Genomic DNA, 24,874 nt, shown 5'->3' with positions numbered 1-24,874 from the left:
TCAAGACAATCTGCAGGCTTTGTCTTCATCGACAGAGACGACCCCGACTCCCCGTCCATCGCCCGGCTCAGGCGCCGTCTGATCCAGCACTTCACCACACACCAGAACGTTCTCTGTGATGTTCCTGCTTATTCTAACAGCATTACTGACATCCAGAGCCAGTTCAGCTCCCTGCCACCTTCCCCCTGCAGCTGATTCACTGTCAGTTTGTTTAAAAGATTATGTTTTCAGCATTTCACCTTTATTTGACAGTCACAGTGGAGACAGGAAAGGCAGGGAGAGAGGGGATGACCTGCAGCAAAGGACCTGAGGTCGGATTTGAACCCCAGTTGCTGAGATCAGGATTAAGCCCTGGTACACGGTACACGCTCTCAACCAGTGAGCCACCGGTGCCCCCCAGCTGTCAGTTTGTTTTAAAACCATCATCAACTCATCATCGACTCATCTGGTTTCCCGTTCTCTCAATGCACTTTTTGCAAATTGCACTTTTACTAGAGTAATTGTCTTTTGTTTGTTTTTGCTGTTTTACCCGTGCCTGTACACCTGTTTTTTACTGTGCATTTATTTTTACTGTGAAGCACTTTGGTTCAGCTAAGCTGTTGTAAATGTGCTATAGAAATAAACATGACTTGACTTGACTTGGTTTCTCAAGCATCACGGCAGCGTCTGCACCTGAGGGACCAGGACTGACTCAGCTCAGGATGGATTTGGCCGTCCTCGCTGCTCTGGCTCTGTAAAGGAGGGAGAGCTCTGCAAGCTTCAGCCCTGCAGGTTTACCACATTCTTACAGTGTTGTTCAGTCTGAGCTTATTTCTCAAAGTGAGAGACTCAAACCGGCGGATAAAAGAGAAAGTTAAATCAGACTCAATAAAAGAAGAATAAAATATTTCATAAAAGACATATCAACATTAAAACTTCTCTGATAAAAGTTCACCTGCTGGTGGGCTTCAGCACAAACTGCATCTGTGTTGGCCTCAGACGTCAGGCTGTCGTCTGTATCTGCACCCAGAAATCTGTGCTGCTGCACAGCCTCAACCACCGAGCCATGAGGAAACTCAGGAGGCTTTTTCCTGAAGTCACTGATCATTTCTTTGGTTTTGAAAGCATTTATGTTCAGAGACGAGCAGTCAGCAGTCAGTAAAACCCTCCTCCACAGTCGTCTGCAGACTAAACGCTGTGTCTGCCTTCATGCCGACTCAGAAACTCTCTGGTGTGTAAAATAAATAAAAGTGGTGGGAGGACCTTCTTCAGCTTCTGTGCTGATGCTGTTTGAGCTTCAAGATAAAAACACTTTGAAATACTCAGTAACACTTTTAGTGAGTCATTATAAGATGCAACTGATATTCACAATGTGTTGAAAATTGCACGTTTCAGGTTGTAAAGTTCAATAAACTGATCAGACATTAAAAAGTTGCAGCTGTTAAATGCTTATTTTAAAAAGTGTAAGTACTTTGTTGAATATGGAAAAACAGTCTGGGCCCTTGGACTAAAGTTGAAGTATATGTTTGCAATGCTAAATATAAATAAATACAAATATAGTAATAATGAGAGTTTACATACTACATTGGATTATTTGAATGTGCAGTTAGTATGAATTGTGTTACAGTTTTTCAACTGATTGTTTTTCTTCAAGTCATTTCGTGGCCTTTGGATATGATCATCAGATGATGAACTTGATGAGACACCAAGAAAATCTGCATTTATATCAACATTTTGTCAGACGTTACTAATTATTTTAAATATCCACTGAAACTCTAAAAGCATCCAGATAACATTAATTTACTCCATAGAAACTGATTATTAACTTTATATGAGAGAACACTGGTAAACACTGGCTGCAACCTAACAGGAGCAAAATCAACGTTCATGTGTCTCCTTTCAAACTGAAATTAACTGATTTTTAATCTCTGTAACATAAACATTACACATGATGTGTTTAACATTTATCAATAATTTATTTTGTTATTAATTGTGATTAACTGGCATAACAAGTGACCAAGAAATGACTAAGACAACAAATAAGATACTTGGATCAATATAATTTATTGATTTCTGAATACATGATTAATGTTTAAGAAAAACACGCTGTGGCTTGTACTTTGCTTATGTGAATAAAGTAATTATTTACTCATCAGTTAATTAGTTAATAATTTGACCAAATCACAGCCAATAAGCATCAAGCAGTAATTATTACACCATTTATTAAAGCTGTGTAACCCAGGTTTGATATTCATGAGACTTTGAGTTTTAAAAGCTTTTCATGACACATATGCCCATTTTTTCACTTTTCCTGAGACACCCCACACAGCAGTACACTCCGAAACGGATCCGCCCTCAAGTCACCAGATCTGCATAGCAGCCACGCCGTTACACGCCTCTGCACCAGCTTTGCCCCAGACCTCCCATACAGCAGATCCAAACCATATATCATATTACTGAGCTGGGCCAAATCCAAATCCAAACCACATATCATAAGCATGGATCACAGATCTGGGCCAGATACAGACCGCATGTCATGGCTTTATCCACTGTACTGGGCCAGGCTCGCTCAAAATCTGTTACAGATCCATTATCCAAATCCAAGCTGTTGGGAAGAAAGACACAGACGCACCAAATCAGATCCATTTTGCTGTTCGGAGCAAAATAGATTTGCCAACCATCCCCTGAAATAAGGAATCGTCCCGTATTTGGCAACTGAAAGACACGTCGAATATTGAACCAATAAGGGATGCACTTTGTTCCTTATTTTTGAGAGTCTGCCCCCTCTCCTGCTGTTTGACCAATGAGCAGAGATCATTCACACACATCAGTGAGTATGCACTCCGTTCATTGGTCAAAGCACTGTCACTCAGTGTTGCTAAGCTACACTGTGCCTGCCCTGCCATAGCAACAGCATCAGGTAACCAGGAACCAGGAGGTCGCTGCGTCTGAAACAAACATGGCTGATAACGGCTGCACCGACTCCGCTGATTTGGACAGTACTCCGCCGAGAAAAAAATGGTGAAAAGGCTTCAAAAATACAGATGCGAGTGAGAAAAAGAAAATGGAATGGATAATGAATAGACCTCCACCTCACGTGGCTGAGTCTCTCTGTGTGTGTTTGGGGGGTCGGCGTCCTTAATTTGTCTGCGTGAAAGGTGGCAACATCAACATCAGTGTGGCGAGTTATCCCTAAGTACATTACATGAATAATACTGGGATATCCTTTAAGTGTGGTAGGATTTCTTTTTATGTCAACCGCCATAAAAAGAGAGTAAGAAAGCTGCACAGCGGCGAGTCAAAGAGGCGGTGTGGCTCCGACAGGGTCAGTGTGACGGCAGCTGGAGCAGGACAGCATAGAGGAGAGGCCCCCCGGTGCTCGTCGGGCTCTGGGAACATGTGCTGCCTTCTGCTTATAAACGGCGAGTTTACAGTTCAAAGCAGCTTCATACGATGTAACGTTAGCCTCTGGCTTTTGTTTGATATGTGGTGTCGGCATAATATTTTGCATATATACATATTCCTTTGTTAGTGTAGTTAGCATTAGCTTGGAGATTATTTGGCATTGCTAGCGTTAGTTAGCTAACGTTAGTTGCATTGATGTAGTTAAAACACTAAACCACTATATTAAAACAACACAGGTGTATTAGTGACTTATCGTTTCTGTTTCTGTTGTAAGAGAACTGCATACCTGTTAGAAATCATTTAATTGAGCGTTACAAAAGCGCTAGCTGTTAGCATATTTGGCCACCAAAGCATAACGGTTGTTTGGTGTCAAATCTGTTAGAATCCAGGAAAGTGGCTGCAGCACCGACTCAGTTTTTGTTCAGAGTTTGTCTATATGATGTTTTGGTCCCGAAACTAAGGCCTGTAAAATATCAGTGTTCAATTTCAATGTTTTTATGTATTTTTGGCCCTTGATATTCTTTAACTTTTACAGTCTCAAAAACGCCTCATGTGTGAAGCCAGGTTTAGGGATTAATATGTTGAAAAATATTGTTTGTAGCCTCACCCAGCTTTTTGGGTGGGAGACAAACATGTTGTCAGAATGACTGAACCATTAACACTTCTACTGCATGCCTGCTGATTTTCTGTGAGGCCCTAGAGTTTGAAAACACTGTAAATGCTTCCTCTTCTCTGTTCCTGTGCTGAACCCTGACGACGTAAGTACAAGATGGAAACAAGGGTTGTCTCTAACTCCACCCTGAGAAGGTGTGCACGAAGAGACCTGTTAAGTTGAGTTGCAGTTTGTACAATGTTGTGGTGCCTAATGTCACCATGAATAAATGGCATAGTATTGTATTGTATTGTCATTATTGCTCTTAATAGATAGACAAACTTAATTGCCCATTTAAACACATTAAAGTATGATACATTAATAAAATGGACCATTCGTCCATTGATATGGAAAATAGCTTTGGTACAAATCTGGACCACATCCGGCCCAGTGCTGATCATATCTGTGCCAGATCTGGGTCGTATATTAACTTGGTTTTTGCTTCTCTGGACCAGTTCTGGCCCAAAACTGTTGCAGATCTGACAGGTGAGTCCACACCGAATCAGGCCCATTGTGCAAAAAGACACTGGAGCTGATCTGCTTCACCAGTTTGGAACGAATACTGGAGTACATCTGGCCCACATCTGGCCCATGTTGCATTTTCCTACCTGAGACAGAAAACCAGAGTGACAGAACGTTTCCCAGAGCATTATGATTCCAGAAAAGACAGAAATATGAGAATCTGTTAAGGCACTAAAGGTTTCAAACAGCTGCTGCTGAGGCTGTGAGCAGGAAGCTGAGCTCCATCCTGGATGTCCTCCTCTCCAGCAGGGGGCAGCACTGAAAACACAGCAGAGCAACTCCCAGCTGCCTTTTCCCTCAGCAGGATGAAGCTTCAGGATTCCTGCCTCAGTTTGTGGGAACCAGAATCCGTCCTGATGGAAAGACCAGAGGGACGCTCGTTACTGTGATGGACAAACTGGTTTAAACTGGTTTAAACTGGTCTGAACCAGAATCCGTCCTGATGGAAAGACCAGAGGAGAGACGCTCGTTACTGTGATGGACAAACTGGTTTAAACTGGTTTAAACTGGTCTGGACCAGAATCCGTCCTGATGTAAAGACCAGAGGAGAGACGCTTGTTACTGATGGACAAACTGGTTTAAACTGGTTTAAACTGGTCTGACTTGGTCTAAACTGGTCCAAACTGGCCTGAGGTGGTCTAGACCTGTACAAACTGACCAGGACTGATGAACAAAGGTTTAAGCTGGTTCAGTGGCCTAAACAAACAAATTAAACTGGTCTGAACTGGTCTGAACTGGTCCGGCGGACTGACCTTGCATCTTCCTCTTGTAGTAGATGAATCCAGCCAGAGATAAGATCAGACCCAGAATCAGACCTGAAGCTCCGATGGCGATCTTGTTTCTCTCAGACTCAGGAAGAGACGGATCTGACGGCAGACAGACAGGTCAGACAGACAGACAGGTCAGACAGACAGGTCAGATAGAGAAACAGACAGAAAGGTCAGACAGACAGAGAGAGAGATAGGTCAGAGAGACAGACAGGTCAGACAGACAGACAGACAGACACGTCAGACAGACAGACAGGTCAGACACACAGACAGGATAGACAGAGAGAGACAGACAGGTCAGACAGACAGGTCAGAAAAACAGACAGGTCAGACAGACAGGTCAGACAGACAGACAGGTAGTTACCCCAGTCTCTGATCACAGGGTTGCTCAGGCTGATGTGCTCCACCATGCAGGAGATCTTTTCTCCAGACCTGCTCACTCACTCACACACACACACACACACACACACACACACACACACACACACACACACACACACAGGCACACACACACACACACACACTGTGAAAGGAAAATACACATTTTGGGCAGCTCAGACTTCCTGATTGATTCAGACTTGCTAATTGACTGGATCATGCTGTCGTCTGGCCCTGGCCTTTAATCCTCCAACACTTTTCATGTCGGAATCGCATCCTACCTGATCACTACCTTACGATATGATACGATACGATACGATACGATACGATACGATAAACTTTATTGTCCCACTCAGGGAAATTTGTCTTGGACTCAGCAGCTGCACCATAAATGCCTTGACAGCCACAATGACAACAAACAATACATCATCAGCCATACCATCAGCAGCAGTATGGCACATAACCCATAACATAACACACACATACACCATACATACATAATACATGCCAAAAGATCACCATAACAAAAACACTACAGAAATTATTGCACAAACTTCAGCCTCAAGCAGCTTTGATTAAGAATCTGATGGAGGTTGGAACGAATGAATTCTTAAAACGGCTGAGTTTCCAGTTTGACTCTGTATCGTCTGCCCGAGGGTTGGAGGTCATATTCTGAATGAAGAAGATGGGACGGGTCAGTCGCTGTCCTCTGGGGCTCAGAACAGTTTGTTCGTAAATAGACTCTAAGGTCTGATAGTCACTTTTTCCTCCCACCGTCATGGCCATGTGCACCAGATGAGCCAGTTTAGTTTTCAGCTTTGCAGTGAGGTTGCCTTACCAGGATGACATCCCATATCGGACTGAGCTCTCTAGTGCTGCCTGGTAAAATAAAAACATGATGCTTTTGTCCATCCTATACACTCTCAGTCTGCGCAGAAAATACAGCCTTTGCTGTAAACGAGAACACAGACTTTCCACATGCACATTCCAACTAAAAGTGTCATCTAAATAAACTCCAAGATACTTGTATGAGCTGACCTGCTTGATGGATGAGTCATGTATAACAACAGGACTATGGTCCCCAACTGATCTCGGGTCTAAGAGCATCTCTTTAGTTTTTTTAACATTCAGAATAAGGTGGTGAGCATCACCACATTGCACAAAGTTTTCTATTTCAGAAAAATAGGCTGAGGTGCTAGAATCTTTGTGCAGTAGACTGAGGATGGTGGTATCATCAGAAAATTTAAAAACAAAGAAAATTTAAAAACAATACCTTCCCTCACCTTTTGTTCTCTGCCTCTTTACATACCGTCTGTAGTCACTGTATAAAGGTCTTCCTCTGACATTGCTCTTGGTCAGCTCACCCTACCAGATACCCTCTGCGTCGGTCAGTTCACCAGTATGCCGGTATACTTCAATAAACTCACACCATTACAGCAAACTCCTAGACTGGACTACAATGGTTTTTATTCAACAAATGGTGCCATGACCCGGATGGCAACATACTTCCACGGAGACTTCTTTTCCAGACCAAGGACACACCAGTGACTTGAGAATCCAAAATTCACAAAGAGGTAAGGGATCCTTTTGAAAAGCCAATTATTGTTGCTGTGTGTTGTCTAGAGGTCTGAAACCGGAGACCCAAAGAAGTTGACGCCATCCCAATTTCATGTAAGTTTGCTGTATGATTGTGAATGGGGTTATTGTAAAGATTTCTCTGTGTATGTTTAGGAAAGCTTCTGGGGATTTGGTTTGGCTGGGAGGTTGCTTGATTCTTGTTAGCCTCAGAATCAGACCCAGTCTTTCAAATAGGTTTAACATTTAGGTAACAGAGGTAATAAAAATAAGTAAAATAGAAAAGATCAGGTTGAAGTCCTGTGATTCTGTTTAAGAAAATTAAGGATAGAAGAGATCAGGTTAAAGTCCTGTTATTCTATTTTTCAAGATTAAGAATATACAAGATCAGGTTAAAGTCCTGTGATTCTATCAGAATAGGAAAGATCAGGTTCAAGTTCTGTGATTTTATCAAAATAGAAGAGATCATGTTAAAGTTCTGTGATTCTATCGAAATAGAAGAGATCATGTTAAAGTTCTGTGATTCTATCGAAATAGAAGAGATCATGTTAAAGTTCTGTGATTCTATCGAAATAGAAGAGATCAGGTTAAAGTCCTGTGATTCTATTAAGAGGCCACTCACACTGGCAAGTTTGATCCGCACCCAAGCACGATTGCCCCTAAAATCCGGATTCTTTGACCAGTGTGATCGCTCCGTATCGTGCTTGAATACAGTAACTTCCCCCGCTCTGGCACGGTTGGAGGGGGTGTGCTTCAGCGCGGTACGGGCGCATACACGAGCACATGCACGATCACGCATGCAGTGCGCGGACGTAAATCATGCAACTTTCCTCCTGCCTCTGCAAAATTGTTTAATGTGCGCAGCTTGATTACCGGTGAATGGCCGCGTTGCGCAATCAATAATCAACCATGTTGTCTGTGTCATTGTCCGTTGTGCTGCTGCAACCACGTATAAACAAAAGTCAGTTTGTAATGAAAGTACAGCAGTCTGTGTGCGGAGATCCGGCAGACCTGGTGCTGGCCGGCACCGCGTCGGCACCAGCCGGCACTGGCCGCGGCACTGCACGGTGTGCGGCCACCCGGTCACCCGGTCTGCCGGATCTGCCAGGTGCCGCTCCGGCTGTCAGTTGACCTTTCTGAAGAAGGAGGAAGTTACCTCCGAAACTGTCAAGGTAAATAAACATCCCATGTCTGATTAAAAGGACCAAAAACGTTTTTTAGTTAAAAGGAAGACATGATGAATGTATTTGAACTACACTGATTTATAATGACGTCGGGCCATGCCTGTTGTTGTCGTATTTCAACGTGATGACGTGCACACCGGGGGCAATCGTGCTTGGGCGCGTTTGGGAAAAAGGTAATGTGAGTGCAGGCCAGCCGGGGACTGGGGAGGGGGGGATTTTGGCTTTAGCACGATACGGGCTCAAACTTGCCAATGTGAGTGGGCCCTAAGACACTGAGGATAGAAGAGATCAGGTAAAAGTCCTGTGATTCTATCAAAATAGAAGAGATCATGTTAAAGTTCTGTGATTCTATCGAAATAGAAGAGATCAGGTTAAAGTCCTGTGATTCTATTAAGACACTGAGGATAGAAGAGACCAGGTTCAGGTCCTGTGATTCTATCAGAATAGGAAAGATCAGGTTCAAGTCCTGTGATCCTTTTCGACTACCAATCCAGTTGCCTCAGTGCTGAACCTGTAAGGAAGAATGAGAAAGATTAGCTCTCCCAAATACTTAGGAGTTATTTCAATTTTTGTTGTGTGTTATTGTTTTGTGTAAATGTAAGTTTATAGAAAGACAATGGGATGTTGTTTTAGTAGAAGGCCAGAGAGAGAACTGAGCGGTCCTGTTAAGTATACAGTACAGGCCAAAAGTTTGGACACACCTTCTCATTCAATGCGTTTTCTTTATTTTCATGACTATTTACATTGTAGATTCTCACTGAAGGCATCAAAACTATGAATGAACACATGTGGAGTTATGTACTTAACAAAAAAAGGTGAAATAACTGAAAACATGTTTTATATTCTAGTTTCTTCAAAATAGCCACCCTTTGCTCTGATTACTGCTTTGCACACTCTTGGCATTCTCTCCATGAGCTTCAAGAGGTAGTCACCTGAAATGGTTTTCCAACAGCCTTGAAGGAGTTCCCAGAGGTGTTTAGCACTTGTTGGCCCCTTTGCCTTCACTCTGCGGTCCAGCTCACCCCAAACCATCTGGATTGGGTTCAGGTCCGGTGACTGTGGAGGCCAGGTCATCTGCCGCAGCACTCCATCACTCTCCTTCTTGGTCAAATAGCCCTTACAGAGCCTGGAGGTGTGTTTGGGCTCATTGTCCTGTTGAAAAATAAATGATGGTCCAACTAAACGCAAACCGGATGGGATGGCATGTCGCTGCAGGATGCTGTGGTAGCCATGCTGGTTGAGTATGCCTTCAATTTTGAATAAATCCCCAACAGTGTCACCAGCAAAACACCCCCACACCATCACACCTCCTCCTCCATGCTTCACAGTGGGAACCAGGCATGTGGAATCCATCCGTTCACCTTTTCTGCGTCTCACAAAGACACGGCAGTTGGAACCAAAGATCTCAAATTTGGACTCATCAGACCAAAGCACAGATTTCCACTGGTCTAATGTCCATTGTTTGTGTTTCTTGGCCCAAACAAATCTCTTCTGCTTGTTGCCTCTCCTTAGCAGTGGTTTCCTAGCAGCTATTTGACCATGAAGGCCTGATTCGCGCAGTCTCCTCTTAACAGTTGTTCTAGAGATGGGTCTGCTGCTAGAACTCTGTGTGGCATTTATCTGCTCTCTGATCTGAGCTGCTGTTAACTTGCGATTTCTGAGGCTGGTGACTCGGATGAACTTGTCCTCAGCAGCAGAGGTGACTCTTGGTCTTCCTTTCCTGGGTCAGTCCTCATGTGTGCCAGTTTCATTGTAGCGCTTGATGGTTTTTGCGACTCCACTTGGGGACACATTTAAAGTTTTTGCGATTTTCCGGACTGACTGACCTTCATTTCTTAAAGTAATGATGGCCACTCGTTTTTCTGTAGTTAGCTGATTGGTTCTTGCCATAATATGAATTTTAGCAGTTGTCCAATAGGGCTGTCGGCTGTGTAGTAACCTGACTTCTGCACAACACAACTGATGGTCTCAACCCCATTGATAAAGCAAGAAATTCCACTAATTAGCCCTGATAAGGCACACCTGTGAAGTGAAAACCATTTCAGGTGACTACCTCTTGAAGCTCATGGAGAGAATGCCAAGAGTGTGCAAAGCAGTAATCAGAGCAAAGGGTGGCTATTTTGAAGAAACTAGAATATAAAACATGTTTTCAGTTATTTCACCTTTTTTTGTTAAGTACATAACTCCACATGTGTTCATTCATAGTTTTGATTCCTTCAGTTAGAATCTACAATATAAATAGTCATGAAAATAAAGAAAATGCATTGAATGAGAAGGTGTGTCCAAACTTTTGGCCTGTACTGTATGTGATAACTTTGGTGCTGATAGCATTAAATTTGTTGCAACATGGGTTAAAGTAACTGCAGATGATGGTCTTCTCAAATTTCCCCAAAATGGCACTTTTGACCGAACCCGACTCGAGAGAGATTGAGTTTTCGCAGAGATAACAACAAACATTTTTCCTCCCTCAGACATGGAGGGATGAAAGTAGGCGCCGAAATGCAAAATCTGAAATAGCTTCACTTACAGATCAAAATAAGAAGTTAATAGCTAATTTGGAAGAAAGAAAAGACACAACACAGATAGAAAATAAACCGAACAGCCAGTTAGACGAGTCCTCTAAGATCACCAAAAAAAAAAAAAAAAAAAAATCAAATCCAAAACCTTTATCCTGTGAAAGAGATAAAAGAATCTAGTGATGATGACAGCACTGATGATGCTTGGATTTTTGAGTACCCAAGATCTTCATCATCTCTCAGACTAGAGAGATGATGGATGGGTTAGGAACAGAGGCAAAAAACAAAAGAAATCAGATCCAACAAAACTGGCCCCACTGATTACAATGGGGAAAATTGTTGTCTATAAACCTTGGAGTTGAAGAGAGTGGGAAAAGAATGGGAATCAGTATGCACCATATACAAGCCCATATGCCTGACATGATGCAACTGCTAAACTGACTTTAACATCTGATTTGAAAGACAAAGTGTTTGATGTTTGTAAAATTCCCACTGAATTTGCAAGAATCACACCAGAGCAAGCGCATGCCTTCTACATTGTCATAGCATTTGCAGGTCAAAATGAGGTAGTACAGCAGATTAATTTTAGTCCGCTCACCAAAATTAGACAAGGAAAAGATGAGAATCCTTGGGAGATTTATGAAAAAATGATGACTACAGCAAAAGAAAATTGTGGCCTGTCACAAAGTCATATTGATGAACTTCCTACTGGTTATGTGCAAAATATGTTTGTGAACGGTCTTCAGCCAAAGATTAAAGTAAAAGTACAACTGACTGTTGGATGGACAGGAAAACCTATGAATGAGCTAGCAGAGATAGCCCAACATCATTGGGATAACACAGAGCAAAGAGAATGTAAAATGCATGAAACCCTAATGCTTGCCCAAGTGTCTCACTACACAGGTGGAGCAACCAGAGGAGGACGCAGTGGCAGAGGAACCGACAAAAGAGGGAGGTGGAGCCAAAAACATGGGCCAAGAGATCATCAACATCATGACCAAAGTCACAACTCACCCTTTTCAAACAACGAACATGAGAACCGCTTTCATTGTGGAGAGCCGAATCATTGGATGAGAAACTGCCCATATAGAGCCTCCCAGAACCTCGTCCTGCCTACGGCATTGAGAAACCCGATGGAGCACCAACAAACCCCACAGCACAGTCAATAGAGCTGTCAGGACAGTGACCAAAACTGAAACAGCAGAAACTGTGACCCAAGCTCCACTAATTAAATTGGCAGAAACCTCATTTGATGGAAGATATATCAATGGAAAATCTGCATCCTTTTAGGTAAGAGACAGGAGCTTCTCTCTCAACTTTAAAAACCAACAGAATTCACAAATTTGAAAACATCTGAAGAAACCATAAGAGCTGTGGGGGTTGGAGAGATTCCTATGTATCTATCTGTAACTAACCCTGCTACACTACTGTCTACAGAAGATGATGGTGACCCCATAACTGGATGTCATCTCATGTTCATCTAAACTTTATCTTGAACTTTCAGAAACTCCCCTCTCTAACCCTGACCTCATTTTCTATACTAATGACTCTGCTCATAAAGAAAATGGAGTGCCGTACACAGGGTATGCAATCAGTGATAATTTCTCAATTATTGAAAGTGCTGCCCTGCCACCCTCAAGCTCCGCCCAAGTAGCTGAGTTACACGCATTGATGAGAGCCTACCACCAAGCAAAAAGTTAAAAGTTTTTTTCACAGACTCCAGGTATGCTTTTGGATGTTTACATGACTTTGGTATACTGTGGGCAAATCGAGGATTCATTACCTCCTCTGGGACACCCTGCTGCTGTAAAATGTGATGCCCACACTAAATCCAATGACCCTATTTCACAAAGCAATGCAATGGCTGACCATGCAGCCAAGGCAGCTGAAAAATTTGGCATTCCTGTTCATGTAAAGCTGTCTTTCCATACTTGCTAATGACTTTGCTTCTCCTAATGATGTGGCTCTATTACAAGAGGGTGCTGATGTGAAGGAGCAGGAGTCATGGCTTTCTCATGGTTGTAAATATGTAAATAATCTTTGAGTCCACAACGACGGCCGTGTTGTGGCACCCAAGTCCTTGTACCCATGGCTAGCATGCATATCACATGACTTGTTGCATTTGAGCAAAGGGGGGATGTGTCAAATAGTGTTAGTATGCTGTGGGATTTACATCCCATATAAAAATATTGTGAACAATGCCTAATCTAACAATAGCACAACCCTGGGAAACCAGTACAGACCACAATGTCGACACATCCTCCCCCTTGGGGACCTTCTGAAGCTTTTGAAGAAAATGTGATGGATATGACAATATTCTTGTATGTGTTGATATGTTTTCAAACTGGCACGAAGCCTGAGCTTTCAAGAAGGCTAACTGTATCAGACACTGAAAGACACTGTCTCAAGATTTGGCATTCCACAGAGCATCAATCCAGACAGAGATAGTCATTTTACTGGACAAATTATGATTGAAATCTGTAAATCACTGGGGATTAAACAACGACTACATCGTCCATACCACCCACAGTCTGCAGGGCTAGTTGAAAGACAAAACGGTACCCTGAACTAGCCAAACTGTGTGCTGAAACATGACTAAAATGGACAGTGTTGTTGTCACTAGCCTTAAAGTCAATGAGGCCCACACCATCAAGAAACACAAACTCACACCTCATGAGATTATTACAGGTAGACCAATGGTTGTGCCAAGCACAACTATGCAGAAGAAGATGGATCTCCATGCTATGGATGAGTCGATGAGATCATTTTGCTGTGCTCTAACTTCTGCTGAAAAGCTGACCTTTCTCCTTCTAGTGACAAACAGTGCTACAACATCCAACCAGGGGACTGGGTCTGTGTCCAAGAGTTCTGGCAGAAGAACACCCTGAAGCCCCGGTGGTCCAAGTCTCAACACGTCCTGCTTACCACCAACACAGCAATCAAGTTGGATCCTCTTCATCACCATCTACAGAACCACAGAATGTTGGCCACATCCTTTGGATGGACTTCCTCCCTGGAGAGCAGTTCAGCCCCTGGAATCCCTGAAGTAGAGGTCCAACATTCCCCAGCTCACCAACAGTCGTCGGAGGAACAGAGGAGCAGCACAGGCACTGGAGTCCCAGAAGAAGAGGACCACCATGCTCACCCACAGCCATCAGGGGAGCAGAACAGATACTACAAACGGGATCTTTCAGTTTATCACGAAAGAAAAATGTGCCTGTTTTAATTCCCCCCAAACAAGACAACTATACTGCAATCAACTTTATGTGGAGTGTTATTCCTGCAACACCCTTACCCTCTCACCCTCACAAGGGTTCCAAAGACATTAAAATGATGTATTAAAGGAAAGGGAAACATCTACTTGGGAACATCCAAATGTGACTCTACATACTCTTCATCAGAAGTACCATCTGTTCCACTAAGACCATATTCATCATCCAATCCAAATGATGATTATAATCACTTTGCCAGAAAGATCAATCATTGTTCAATACCACTACCAAAAGGTGTATACTGGATTTGTGGCATGAAGGCTTATGAATACTTGCCAGAAGGATGGTCTGAAAATGTGGCCTGGGTCACGTGACACCAGCCATGAGAGTCCTTACAGGGCCACCCAAGGTTCACATTGTCAAAAGAGACTTAAACACACACACACAAACACCTTGGACAAGATTTTAGGCTCTCATTCCAAGCTAGGGATTCATGGCATCCTTGGACCAAATAAGAGACTTCTCTCATGCAGTTGAAAATCTCGCAAATTATACTGCTAAAGGCACATCCATGTAGTGTTGTAGTCAAGACCGCACCAACCGAGACCAAGACATTCCCGAGACTACAGAGTACCGAGACCAAGACAAGACCAAGACATCTGGAGGTCGAGACCGAGACAAGACCAAGACCAAATATATTAATGAAAAAACCTAACAAAATAGAACAAAATGACAGGTATCTCTTTTAAACGAAGTTTGCTTTTAAACAAATGCAACAGCAGCAAAAACAAAATGCTGTTGTTTTCTAATCAGCACAACTGCAATAAAAACTAAAACTGCATTGACCTGACAAGCAATGATAAATATCTCATTTCATGAAGAAAGATTAAAAGAAAAAGGAATAAGGCCAAAATTAAATGAACTAAGTGGAAAAAAAAAAAAAAACATTTCAGCAAGGTTTCTTGAACATGGGTCTTTATCTTAAGCAATTTGAGAACATTTTGCATTTTGGTGCTTTGACAACTATATTTTGACTCATTTCAAGCAATTAAGGCTTTTTTTGCTTATATCTTGAAATAAGATGTTAATCTGGATTTGTCAGGTGAATATGGCTTATAATGAGTGCAAAGATTAATAGATTAATACATCTTCATCTGAATTAAGATACACTTTCTTTTAGTTTTTGCATGGGTCTTATAAAAGACACAAGTAGATTTCCAAAGATGCAAAACAGTAAGCACACTCACACAGACAAAGAAAACCTTGGATGCATGGCTAGGGTTGCCACCTTTCAGAAATGAAAATAAAGGATGCCCACCTTGGCTCCTCGACCTCAGGGCCACGGCCACTAATTATTTACTTTTGTATGATTGTATGTATGTAATGTATGTATGAATGTATTTATTTATTTATTACTGTAATGAATCAGAGTTCTGATTGAGTTGTTCTTCAAATAGGCAAAGGCCACAATTGATTAATTATATTGTTTATTTATGTTTATGTTTATTTATTTGACTTTAAAAACTTAAAAGCCTTAAAAAGTAATAAACAAATCAGACATGTTGCCTAAAGTAGTCTACTAAAATACTGTCGGGTATATGCCCACATCAGCATAAGCACTGACATCTTCTGCTAAATACACATACAGGAAATCAAGTTGGTCATATGATGATGTCCCTTAGCGTATGGACCTCGGGAGCCGTGACAGCTATGAAAAACTGTGGGACTGCCGTTTGGTTCCTGTTTGTTCATGTTTATTCTGTCGACCCCCTCCTGCATGTTGCTGCACGTCAGCCAGTCCACCATGAGCCACAGGAAACACTCCCGACATGGTTTGCAGTTTGCCTCGTCCTCGCTGCCTCTGACGCTGTCAGGCCACGGGTTCGCCTCTTCCCATTCATGTCTGTACTTTTGAAAACGTTTTTACTTTTTGGGACGGGGTGGAGTGTCAGGTGTAGCAGACATCTTTAAAACACGCGGGTGCCCTGGTGCGCGCCGTGCGCAGCGTCGGTGTGTGTAACTAGGCAACCCAAAACAGGAGTGGGCAGGCAGACAGACAGTCACACAGAGAGAGACGCAGCCACGGGAGGTGGAGGTCTATCCGCTGTACCTCGCATCAGGTCCTCGCTAAGTGGGTCCTGCCACGATTAAATGAGCTGCCTTTGACATTTCCTGTGTTTTATTTGGTTCATTATTCAGTATTGATGTGTGTGATAGACGCGTATGGGGCATTTATGAAAATACGGGGCAAATTGTGCAACATTTCATTGTCAATTGGTAATCTGGCAACCCTATGCATGGCCATGAAGAACTTATGCAACAAGAGAGAAAGCCAGCCAGAGTTTGCCGACATTTTTCATGGCAATTTCTCGGGGACACCAAACATAAGCACTGCTTCTCCAGCCGTCAACATCATCAGCTGCACTTTTCTTTTTTTCTGTTATCAAAGTAGTGAGAGCCTGGTCTTGACCGGTCTTGATCAAAAATCCTGAGTCCGCCCAGTCCGGGACCGAGACAAGACCAAGTGAAAATGCCTTCGATTCCGCGACGAGACTGAGGCCCTCAAAAAGTGGTCTCGAGACCGAGACTGATCTCAAGTACTACACTACATCCATGCTCTTGCAGGAAATGACCGCCACAAGGATGATGACTCTACAAAATTGTGCTGCTTGTTGTACATTGTACGTTTATACCAGACCATAATGCCACTATGCAAGAAATAACTAATCATACGTCAAACATTGCAAAGACATTACATAACCCTACCACCACTAGTTTGTTTGGCTGGTTCAAGCTGAGTTAGGGGCCTTGGGTTATTTAATTTTTGAATTTGTGATATTTGGTTTTGGAATCCTGATTGTCATTAGTCTTCTAATCACCTGCCTCAAGAGCATTTGTAACCCTTTTGCAACTAAATCAACTACTAAAATCATGTACTCCTCTACAATTCAATCAGTCCCTCAAATGGAAGAGGAAACTTCAGATTTTTTGTCCAGACTTCCTGATTGATTCAGACTTGCTAATTGACTGGATCATCCTGTCATCCGGCCCTGGCCTTTAATCCTGTGGGCGTGAACACAAACACTTTTCATGTCTTTTGTTCCCATTTGGAATCGCATCCTACCTGATCACTGCCTTATAATACCTTCCCTCACCTTTTGTTCTCTGCCTATTTACATACTGTATAAAAGTCTTCCTCTGACATTGCTCCTGGTCAGCTCACCGCCCCAGATACTCTCTGTTGTCGATCAGTTCACCAGTGTGCCGGTATACTTCAATAAACTCACACCATTACAGCAAACTTCTAGACTGACTACAGTGGTTTTTCTTCAACAACACACACACAGTCAGGTGTTGGTGTGTGCTGATGCTGAAGCTCAGCTGAGCTGCTCTGAGGCCTCTGGACTCACCTGGGCGTGAACTCCAGGTAGGAGTGGATCTGGTAGTACCAATCACCGTCCGCCAGCTCCTCAGTGGAAGTGACATCAGAGGTCGTGACCTTTCCGTCTCTCAGCCACTTCACACTGATGTGTTTGGGGAAGAAGTCGTAGACGCTGCACATCAGCATGTGGGTGTGTTTCCCACCAGGGGGCGTCACCGAGCGCAGTGTGACAAGAGAGGGCGCCACTGGGACCAGAAACGTCATCATTATTATTATTATTATTAGTAGTAGTAGTAGTAGTAGCAGTAGTAGTAGTGGTGGTAGTGGTAATAGTAGTGGTACTAATAGTAGTAGTAGTAGCAGTATTATTATTATTATGTGGGTGTGACTCCCTGCAGGCGCTACTGCCAGGCTAAACCAGGGATTTTCAAACTTGTTCCTATTCTAGATCCCCAGAGTCCCGCGTGTTGTTATTAGTGATTGTACTGCTACCACCTGCAGTGATATTATTGGCTGCTGCAGTAGTATTACTGACTCCTGCAGCGGTATTACTGGTACCTACAGTGGTATTACTGGTACCTGCAGTGGTATTACTGGCCGCTGCAGTGGTATTACTTACTCCTGCAGTGGTATTACTGGCCGCTGCAGTGGTATTACTGGTACCTGAAGTGGTATTACTGTCACCTGCAGTGGTATTACTGGCTGCTGCAGAGGTATTAGTATTAGTAGCAGTTGTAGTATCAGTGTGTGGCCAGAAGATGGAGGCAGTGGTTCTATTAATAGTATTATTATTGTTATCATTATTATTATCATTATTATTATTATTATTATTATTACTAGTAGCAGTAGTAGCAGTAGTACTATTTGTAGTAGCAGTAGTAGTAGTGGTAACAGCAGTATTAGTAGTAGTAGCAGTAATATTAGTAGCAGTAGTAGTAACAGTAATAGTAGTAGTAGTAGTAGTAGTAGTAGTAATAGTAGCAGTAATAGTAGTAGTAGCAGTAGCAGTCATGTTAGTGACTCTAGTTACTGCAGTAGAGTCAGTAGTAGTAGTAGTAGTAGTGGCTGTAGTTACTGCAGTAGTGTCAGTTGTAGTAGTAGCAGTAATAGTAATGGCTCTAGTTACTGCAGTAGTGTCAGTTGTAGTGGTAGTAGTGGCTCTAGTTACTGCAGTAATGTCAGTAGTAGTAACAGTAGTAGTAGTGGCTGTAAATACTGCAGTAGTGTCAGTGTAGTCGCTCTGACAGAGATGGAACACAGTAACAGCCGTTTTGTAATCAGAATACAACAAAGTCTCTGTACTCCAATTCAGTTAGAGAGGAAAACAACAACACATAATCAGATTATCAATTCAGTTACCGAAGAAAACAACAACATATAATCAGATTATCAGTTCAGTTTGTGAAAACAGGGATTATTTTTCAGGACTACGTTTTTAAAATAATTTCAGCCAGATGTTTTTACATGATATTGTACTGATATTGTAACCACAGAGCCTCGTCCACTGCCAGTGCCACTGCAGCGTGGAGGCAGCAGCCCTGAGACTCTGAGTTTAACCAGGAAAGGATGAGAACCTGACAGTCGGGTGTGGGGTGCCCACTGGCCCGCTGTGGGGGGGCGGGCCCCAACCCGGGACGCTGTGGGGGGGCGGGCCCCAACCCGGGACGCTTGTCCCGCCTCCTACACCACAAAAGCAGTGTCCCGCAGTCATTCACAGTAAAAAAAAAAAAAAAAAAAATTCATTTACTATCAGTTTGTTTAAACAGTAGTGTTAAATAGCAGCCTGTCCTGATTGCTAAAGAAACACATCTGTGTTTATCTCTTCTACGATTTTAACCAAACTATTAATCTATTAAATTTAACTCATTATATTTATTAGAATTAGCTTAATTAGTGAGATTAAAACAACAAGATGAAAATCCAACAGGGTGTCAATGATTTATAGCAGCAGCTTCATTTCCACCAGCACAGCAGATGGGCCTGCTGTCTGTATTTACACATATTTATATTTATATTTATATTTATATTGATGGAAGGTGGTCTGCTGTCAGGGAACTGCACAGTAGGAGCTGTGCTCAGCTTCCAGTTTTACAAAACAAACTCTGTTATTCTCTTCTCTTTCATTTTTTCTTCATATTTGACACTGTCTTCTTCCTGCTCTCAACGAAGGTGGACGCTTTTTCTCTTGCTCCCTCCTGCCCTTATCTGCCCTGCTCTGCTCTCTGTCTTGTGTTGTCTCTATCGGAGCCTCTCTCTGCATTTCTCTCCGAAAATCTACAACAATGGATCTGATCAGCTGGTCTCTCAGTGCAATTGATCAAATTTTCTCTACAAGGAAACTGGGCAAAGGAGAGCCCACATGCCCCGCCGGAACGTCTGCCGCTGGGTACACCATGGACTCCTGGGAGAAGTGGAGGGTGATGTGCCTGTCGATTCTTTCCGTCGAGGATGTTGAAGACGTCTACATTATTGGATTTATGATAACAGGATTTTTGCTGTTTGGTGCTGGTGGATTCCTGATTTATCGCAAAGTTCAGAGGGTGCTGGCAGCACTTTTGGCTCTCGAGAAGCTGCCAGCAATAGAAGGTTTGAGCCGAGCCAACAACACTCAGACTCATGCGTTGTGGGAATTAATTCGCAAATTGGTTCGCAAGCAGGAAGAAATTCCTGGACTTTTACGCCAGATGGATAACAACTTGGAGAAGTCGGAAGCTCGACACTGAGGAAATGTGCCATAATTGGAAATTATTCAGAATCACGAGAGAACCACAGAGACTGAAGGCTGATGGAAATTGCAGAATCAGCCTGACCCAAAACAATCACTTTATCTACAATTCGGCGCCCCAGCAACCTTGGAAGGCCGGTATCTTCACTTTTCTCCTGGATGGTTATGCAGACTGTGCAATGTCTCGAGTCATGTTGTAATGCTTAATATGTGCTTATTGTGCTGGGGTGTTTTTGTTCCAATGCCATGTTGTGCTCGCCTAAGAGCCCAGTCTGACATTTGACCTTTCCCCCCCTCTTTCCCTATTGTCCTCCTTTCTCATCTACCGCAAGGGGCGCTGCGCACGCTGGCTGACCCGAAGTTCTCCTGATCCTGTAACCCTGTATTTGTCATGTCTTTTTTGTGTTTCTTGGACGGGATGCAACTTAAACCAAATTTCCCCCTGTGGGACAAATAAAGTTTGATTGATTGATTGATTGATTGATTGATTGATTGTGCTAATCCAAACCAGGAAGAGGAGAGCAGCTCACCTTTCTTTGTCAGTGTGTGTGGGTACCAGTTCCCAATGTTGTGTTTGCAGTAGATCTCCTTCCCTGCTCTCATCTTCGCCAGCTCTGCAGGGTTGTTGTTCCAGTACTCTGCAGTATTCACTCCAAGCTCATTGTAGCCCACAAATTCCCCCACTGAGCTGCTAAACCTGACAATCTCATCCTTGTTGTAATAAAAAGAGACAATTAACTCGATGTCCTTCAGCTCAGTGGAGTTGAACACACAGCGGACCACCACATAATTTTTAAATCCATCTGGAGACAAAACACACAACATTAACCTGATTAAACATTGACTGATTTACGACTGAATATATAAATATCTGCTCAAACTGATAAGCTAGTTACTCATGTACTGATGAAGAACTGATTAAGTACTGTAGTATTGATGCGGTATTGTGCAGTACTTGTAGCCGTACTATCCAGTAGTTGTAGCAGTACTGTCCAGTAGTTGTAGCAGTACTGTCCAGGAGTTGTAGCAGTACTTTTAGCAGTAGTGGTAGCACTAGTGGTGGCAGTACTTTTAGCAGTAGTGGTGGCAGTACTTTTAGCAGTGGTGGTGGCAGTACTTTTAGCAGCAGTGGTGGCAGTACTTTTAGCAGTAGTGGTAGCAGGACTTTTAGCAGTAGTGGTAGCAGTACTTTTAGTTGTAGTGGTAACAGTACTTTTAGCAGTAGTGGTAGCAGTACTTTTAGCAGTAGTGGTAGCAGCACTTTTAGCAGTAGTGGTAGCACTAGTGGTAGCAGTACTTTAGCAGTAGTGGTAGTAGTAGTGGTAGCAGTCCTTTTAGCAGTAGTGGTAGCAGTACTTTTAGCAGTACTGGTAGCAGGACTTTTAGCAGTAGTGGTAGCAGAACTTTTAGTAGTAGTGGTAACAGTACTTTTAGCAGTAGTGGTAGCAGTACTTTTAGCAGTAGTGGTAGCAGTCCTTTTAGCAGTAGTGGTAGCAGTGCTTTTAGCATTAGTGGTAGCAGTCCTTTTAGCAGTAGTGGTAGCAGTACCTTTAGCAGTAGTGGCAGCAGTACTTTTAGCAGTAGTGGTAGCAGTACTTTTAGCAGTAGTGGTAGCAGTAGTGGTAGCAGTACTTTTAGCAGTAGTGGTAGCAGTAGTGGTCCTACCTGCTGCGTTCAGGCTGAGGAAGAGGAGGGAAAAGCCCAGAAAGGATGAAGCCATGTTCCTCTGCTGACTGAACAAACACTGACAGAGCTCAAACTGAGTCCTGCTACAAAAACCAACCCAGGAGCCACACGCTGATCACATGACCAGCATCACCTGTTGCCGGGCAGACTGCACGGCCTGACGGCTGCTGGAGGCACACAGAGAGCATCATGGGAGATATACACTGAGCTACAGCCTTTCTGTCCTGTTTCCTGTCCTCCCTTGCTGTTCTGTGTCTCCTTGCTACCAGGGGGCGGGGCTCAGGAGGCGGAGTGTTGCCTGGTAACCAGAAGGTTGCTGGTTTGATCCCCCGCTCCTCCAGAGAACCTGTTGAAGTGTCCTGGAGCAAAACACTGAATCCCCAACCTCCTGATGGACAGACTCTGACTTCAACAATAATACAACAACAACACAACAACAACAACAACAACAACAGCTCAGCTCTGTCTGCCTGTCCCAGTTTTACATGTACACTATATTACCAAAAGTATTCGCTCACCCATTCAAATGATCAGAATCAGGTGTCCTAATCACTTGGCCTGGCCACAGGTGTATAAAATCAAGCACTCAGGCATGCAGACTGTGAAACAAGACATTTGTGAAAGAATGGGCCGCTCTCAGGAGCTCAGTGAATTCCAGCGTGGAACTGTCATAGGATGCCACCTGTGCAACAAATCCAGTCATGAAATTTCCTCACTCCTAAATATTCCACAGTCAACTGTCAGCTCTATTATAACAAAATGGAAGCGTTTGGGAACAACAGCAACTCAGCCACGAAGTGGTAGGCCACGTAAAGCGACGGAGAGGGGTCAGCGGATGCTGAAGCGCATAGTGCAAAGAGGTCGCCGACTTTCTGCACAGTCAATTGCTACAGAGCTACAAACTTCATGTGACCTTCAGATTAGCCCAAGTACAGTACGCAGAGAGCTTCATGGAATGGGTTTCCATGGCCGAGCAGCTGCAGCCAAGCCACACATCACCAAGTGCAATGCAAAGCGTCGGATGCAATGGTGTAAAGCACGCCGCCACTGGCCTCTAGAGCAGTGGAGACGCGTTCTCTGGAGTGATGAATCACGCTTTTCCATCTGGCAATCTGATGGACGAGTCTGGGTTTGGAGGTTGCCAGGAGAACGGTACATTTCAGACTGCATTGTGCCGACTGTGAAATTTGGTGGAGGAGGAATTATGGTGTGGGGTTGTTTTTCAGGAGCTGGGCTTGGCCCCTTAGTTCCAGTGAAAGGAACTTTGAATGCTTCAGGATACCAAAACATTTTGGACAATTCCATGCTCCCAACCTTGTGGGAACAGTTTGGAGCGGGCCCCTTCCTCTTCCAACATGACTGTGCACCAGTGCACAAAGCAAGGTCCATAAAGACATGGATGACAGAGTCTGGTGTGGATGAACTTGACTGGCCTGCACAGAGTCCTGACCTGAACCCGATAGAACACCTTTGGGATGAATTAGAGCGGAGACTGAGAGCCAGGCCTTCTCGACCAACATCAGTGTGTGACCTCACCAATGCGCTTTTGGAAGAATGGTCAAAAATTCCTATAAACACTCTCCTCAACCTTGTGGACAGTCTTCCCAGAAGAGTTGAAGCTGTAATAGCTGCAAAAGGTGGACCGAAATCATATTGAACTCTATGGGTTAGGAATGGGATGGCACTTCAGTTCATAGTATGAGTAAAGGCAGGTGAGCGAATACTTTTGGTAATATAGTGTAGTTTACTTTCCAGTCTTTGTCATTTGGTCTTTTGAAAGGCTTCAGTGTCTTCCTGTATTTGAATTGTAAAATACTGAAACAGAACTGCACCATGACAATGAAAAAGAACCTTAAAGTGCAGTGAAAAGGCCTTTTGATTATGAATATAATTATAGTTACAGTATAGGCACAGTTGAGTAGATTACTTATCTACATCTAAGGCAGGTCTGGACGGAGTACTATCGAGGAGGATTAATGACATTATAATATCAGACCATGCCACTGTTACACTATGTCTCCAAAAGGAAATACACTGTCTCATAGATTACAGAGAATGAAGAGGAAATATATGTCTTTTTAAACTATGTATTTGTTTTATGTTAAGTAAGACAATTATAGAAGAGGACACGATTTTACACAATAATTACAAAAATGTATACACATACACAAATACAGAAAAAAATCTCATCTCATCTCATCCTCAACTGCTTATCCGAAGTCAGGTCGCGGAGGAAGCAGTTTCAGCAGCAGCTCTCTTTTTGTCACAACAGTGTGGTACAGTGAATGCAATACCGTCCCTGCTGCTCCGATTCTCTGGCAAATCTCACGTTCCAGTGTTCCCTCACTTGTGAACAAGACCCCGAGATACTTTAACTCCTTCACTTGAGGTAAGAACTCATCCCCGACCTGCAGTGGGCATTCCACCGATTTCCTGCTGAGAACCATAGCCTCAGATTTAGAGGTGCTGATTCTCATCCCAGCCTCTTCACACTCGGCTGCAAACCGGTCCAGTAAGTGCTGAAGGTCACAGACCGATGATGCCATTAGGACCACATCATCTGCAAAAAGCAGCGACACGATCCTCAGCCCACCGAACTGCAACCCCTCTCCTCCATGACTACACCTCGATATCCTGTCCATGAAAATCACAAACAGGATTGGTGACAAAGCGCAGCCCTGGTGGAGGCCAACACCAACAGGAAACAGGTCCGACTTACTGCCGAGGATTCGGACATAGCTCTCGCTTTGGGCATACAGGGTTTGGATGGCCCTAAGAAGTGCCCCCCTCACCCCATACTCCTGCAGCACCTCCCACAGAATATCCCAGGGAACCCGGTCATATGCCTTCTCCAGATCCACAAAACACATGTAGGCCGGATGAGCATACTC

The 24,874-nt window shown here is 43.4% G+C and overlaps 1 protein-coding gene across 2 annotated transcripts; it reads right to left on the bottom strand.

The window, feature by feature from the left end:
* Positions 1–2,024: 2,024 nt before the first annotated feature.
* On the bottom strand, positions 2,025–22,109 carry LOC115376723 (H-2 class II histocompatibility antigen, E-S beta chain-like). 2 transcript variants are annotated; one of them, XM_030076496.1, is made up of 6 exons: positions 21,963–22,108; positions 20,828–21,100; positions 17,601–17,817; positions 5,690–5,757; positions 5,311–5,424; positions 2,025–4,911 (listed from the first exon to the last, which is right to left on the bottom strand). In XM_030076496.1, the coding sequence occupies exons 1-6, from the start codon at positions 22,015–22,017 to the stop codon at positions 4,886–4,888; spliced, it is 753 nt and encodes a 250-aa protein (XP_029932356.1). In that variant the 5' UTR covers positions 22,018–22,108; the 3' UTR covers positions 2,025–4,885. The 2 variants fall into 2 exon arrangements, with proteins under 2 accessions (XP_029932356.1, XP_029932355.1); XM_030076495.1 differs by lacking the exons at positions 2,025–4,911; positions 5,311–5,424; positions 5,690–5,757 and adding an exon at positions 8,666–8,973 and having other exon boundaries at positions 21,963–22,109.
* Between the last annotated feature and the right edge of the window lie 2,765 nt (positions 22,110–24,874).

The sequence above is a fragment of the Myripristis murdjan genome, chromosome 18 (genome assembly GCF_902150065.1).
Source record: "Myripristis murdjan chromosome 18, fMyrMur1.1, whole genome shotgun sequence".
NCBI classification, from domain to species: Eukaryota; Metazoa; Chordata; class Actinopteri; order Holocentriformes; family Holocentridae; genus Myripristis; species Myripristis murdjan.
The sequence above is the reverse complement of the archived record's forward strand: the minus strand, read 5'-3'. Positions and strand labels throughout refer to the sequence as shown.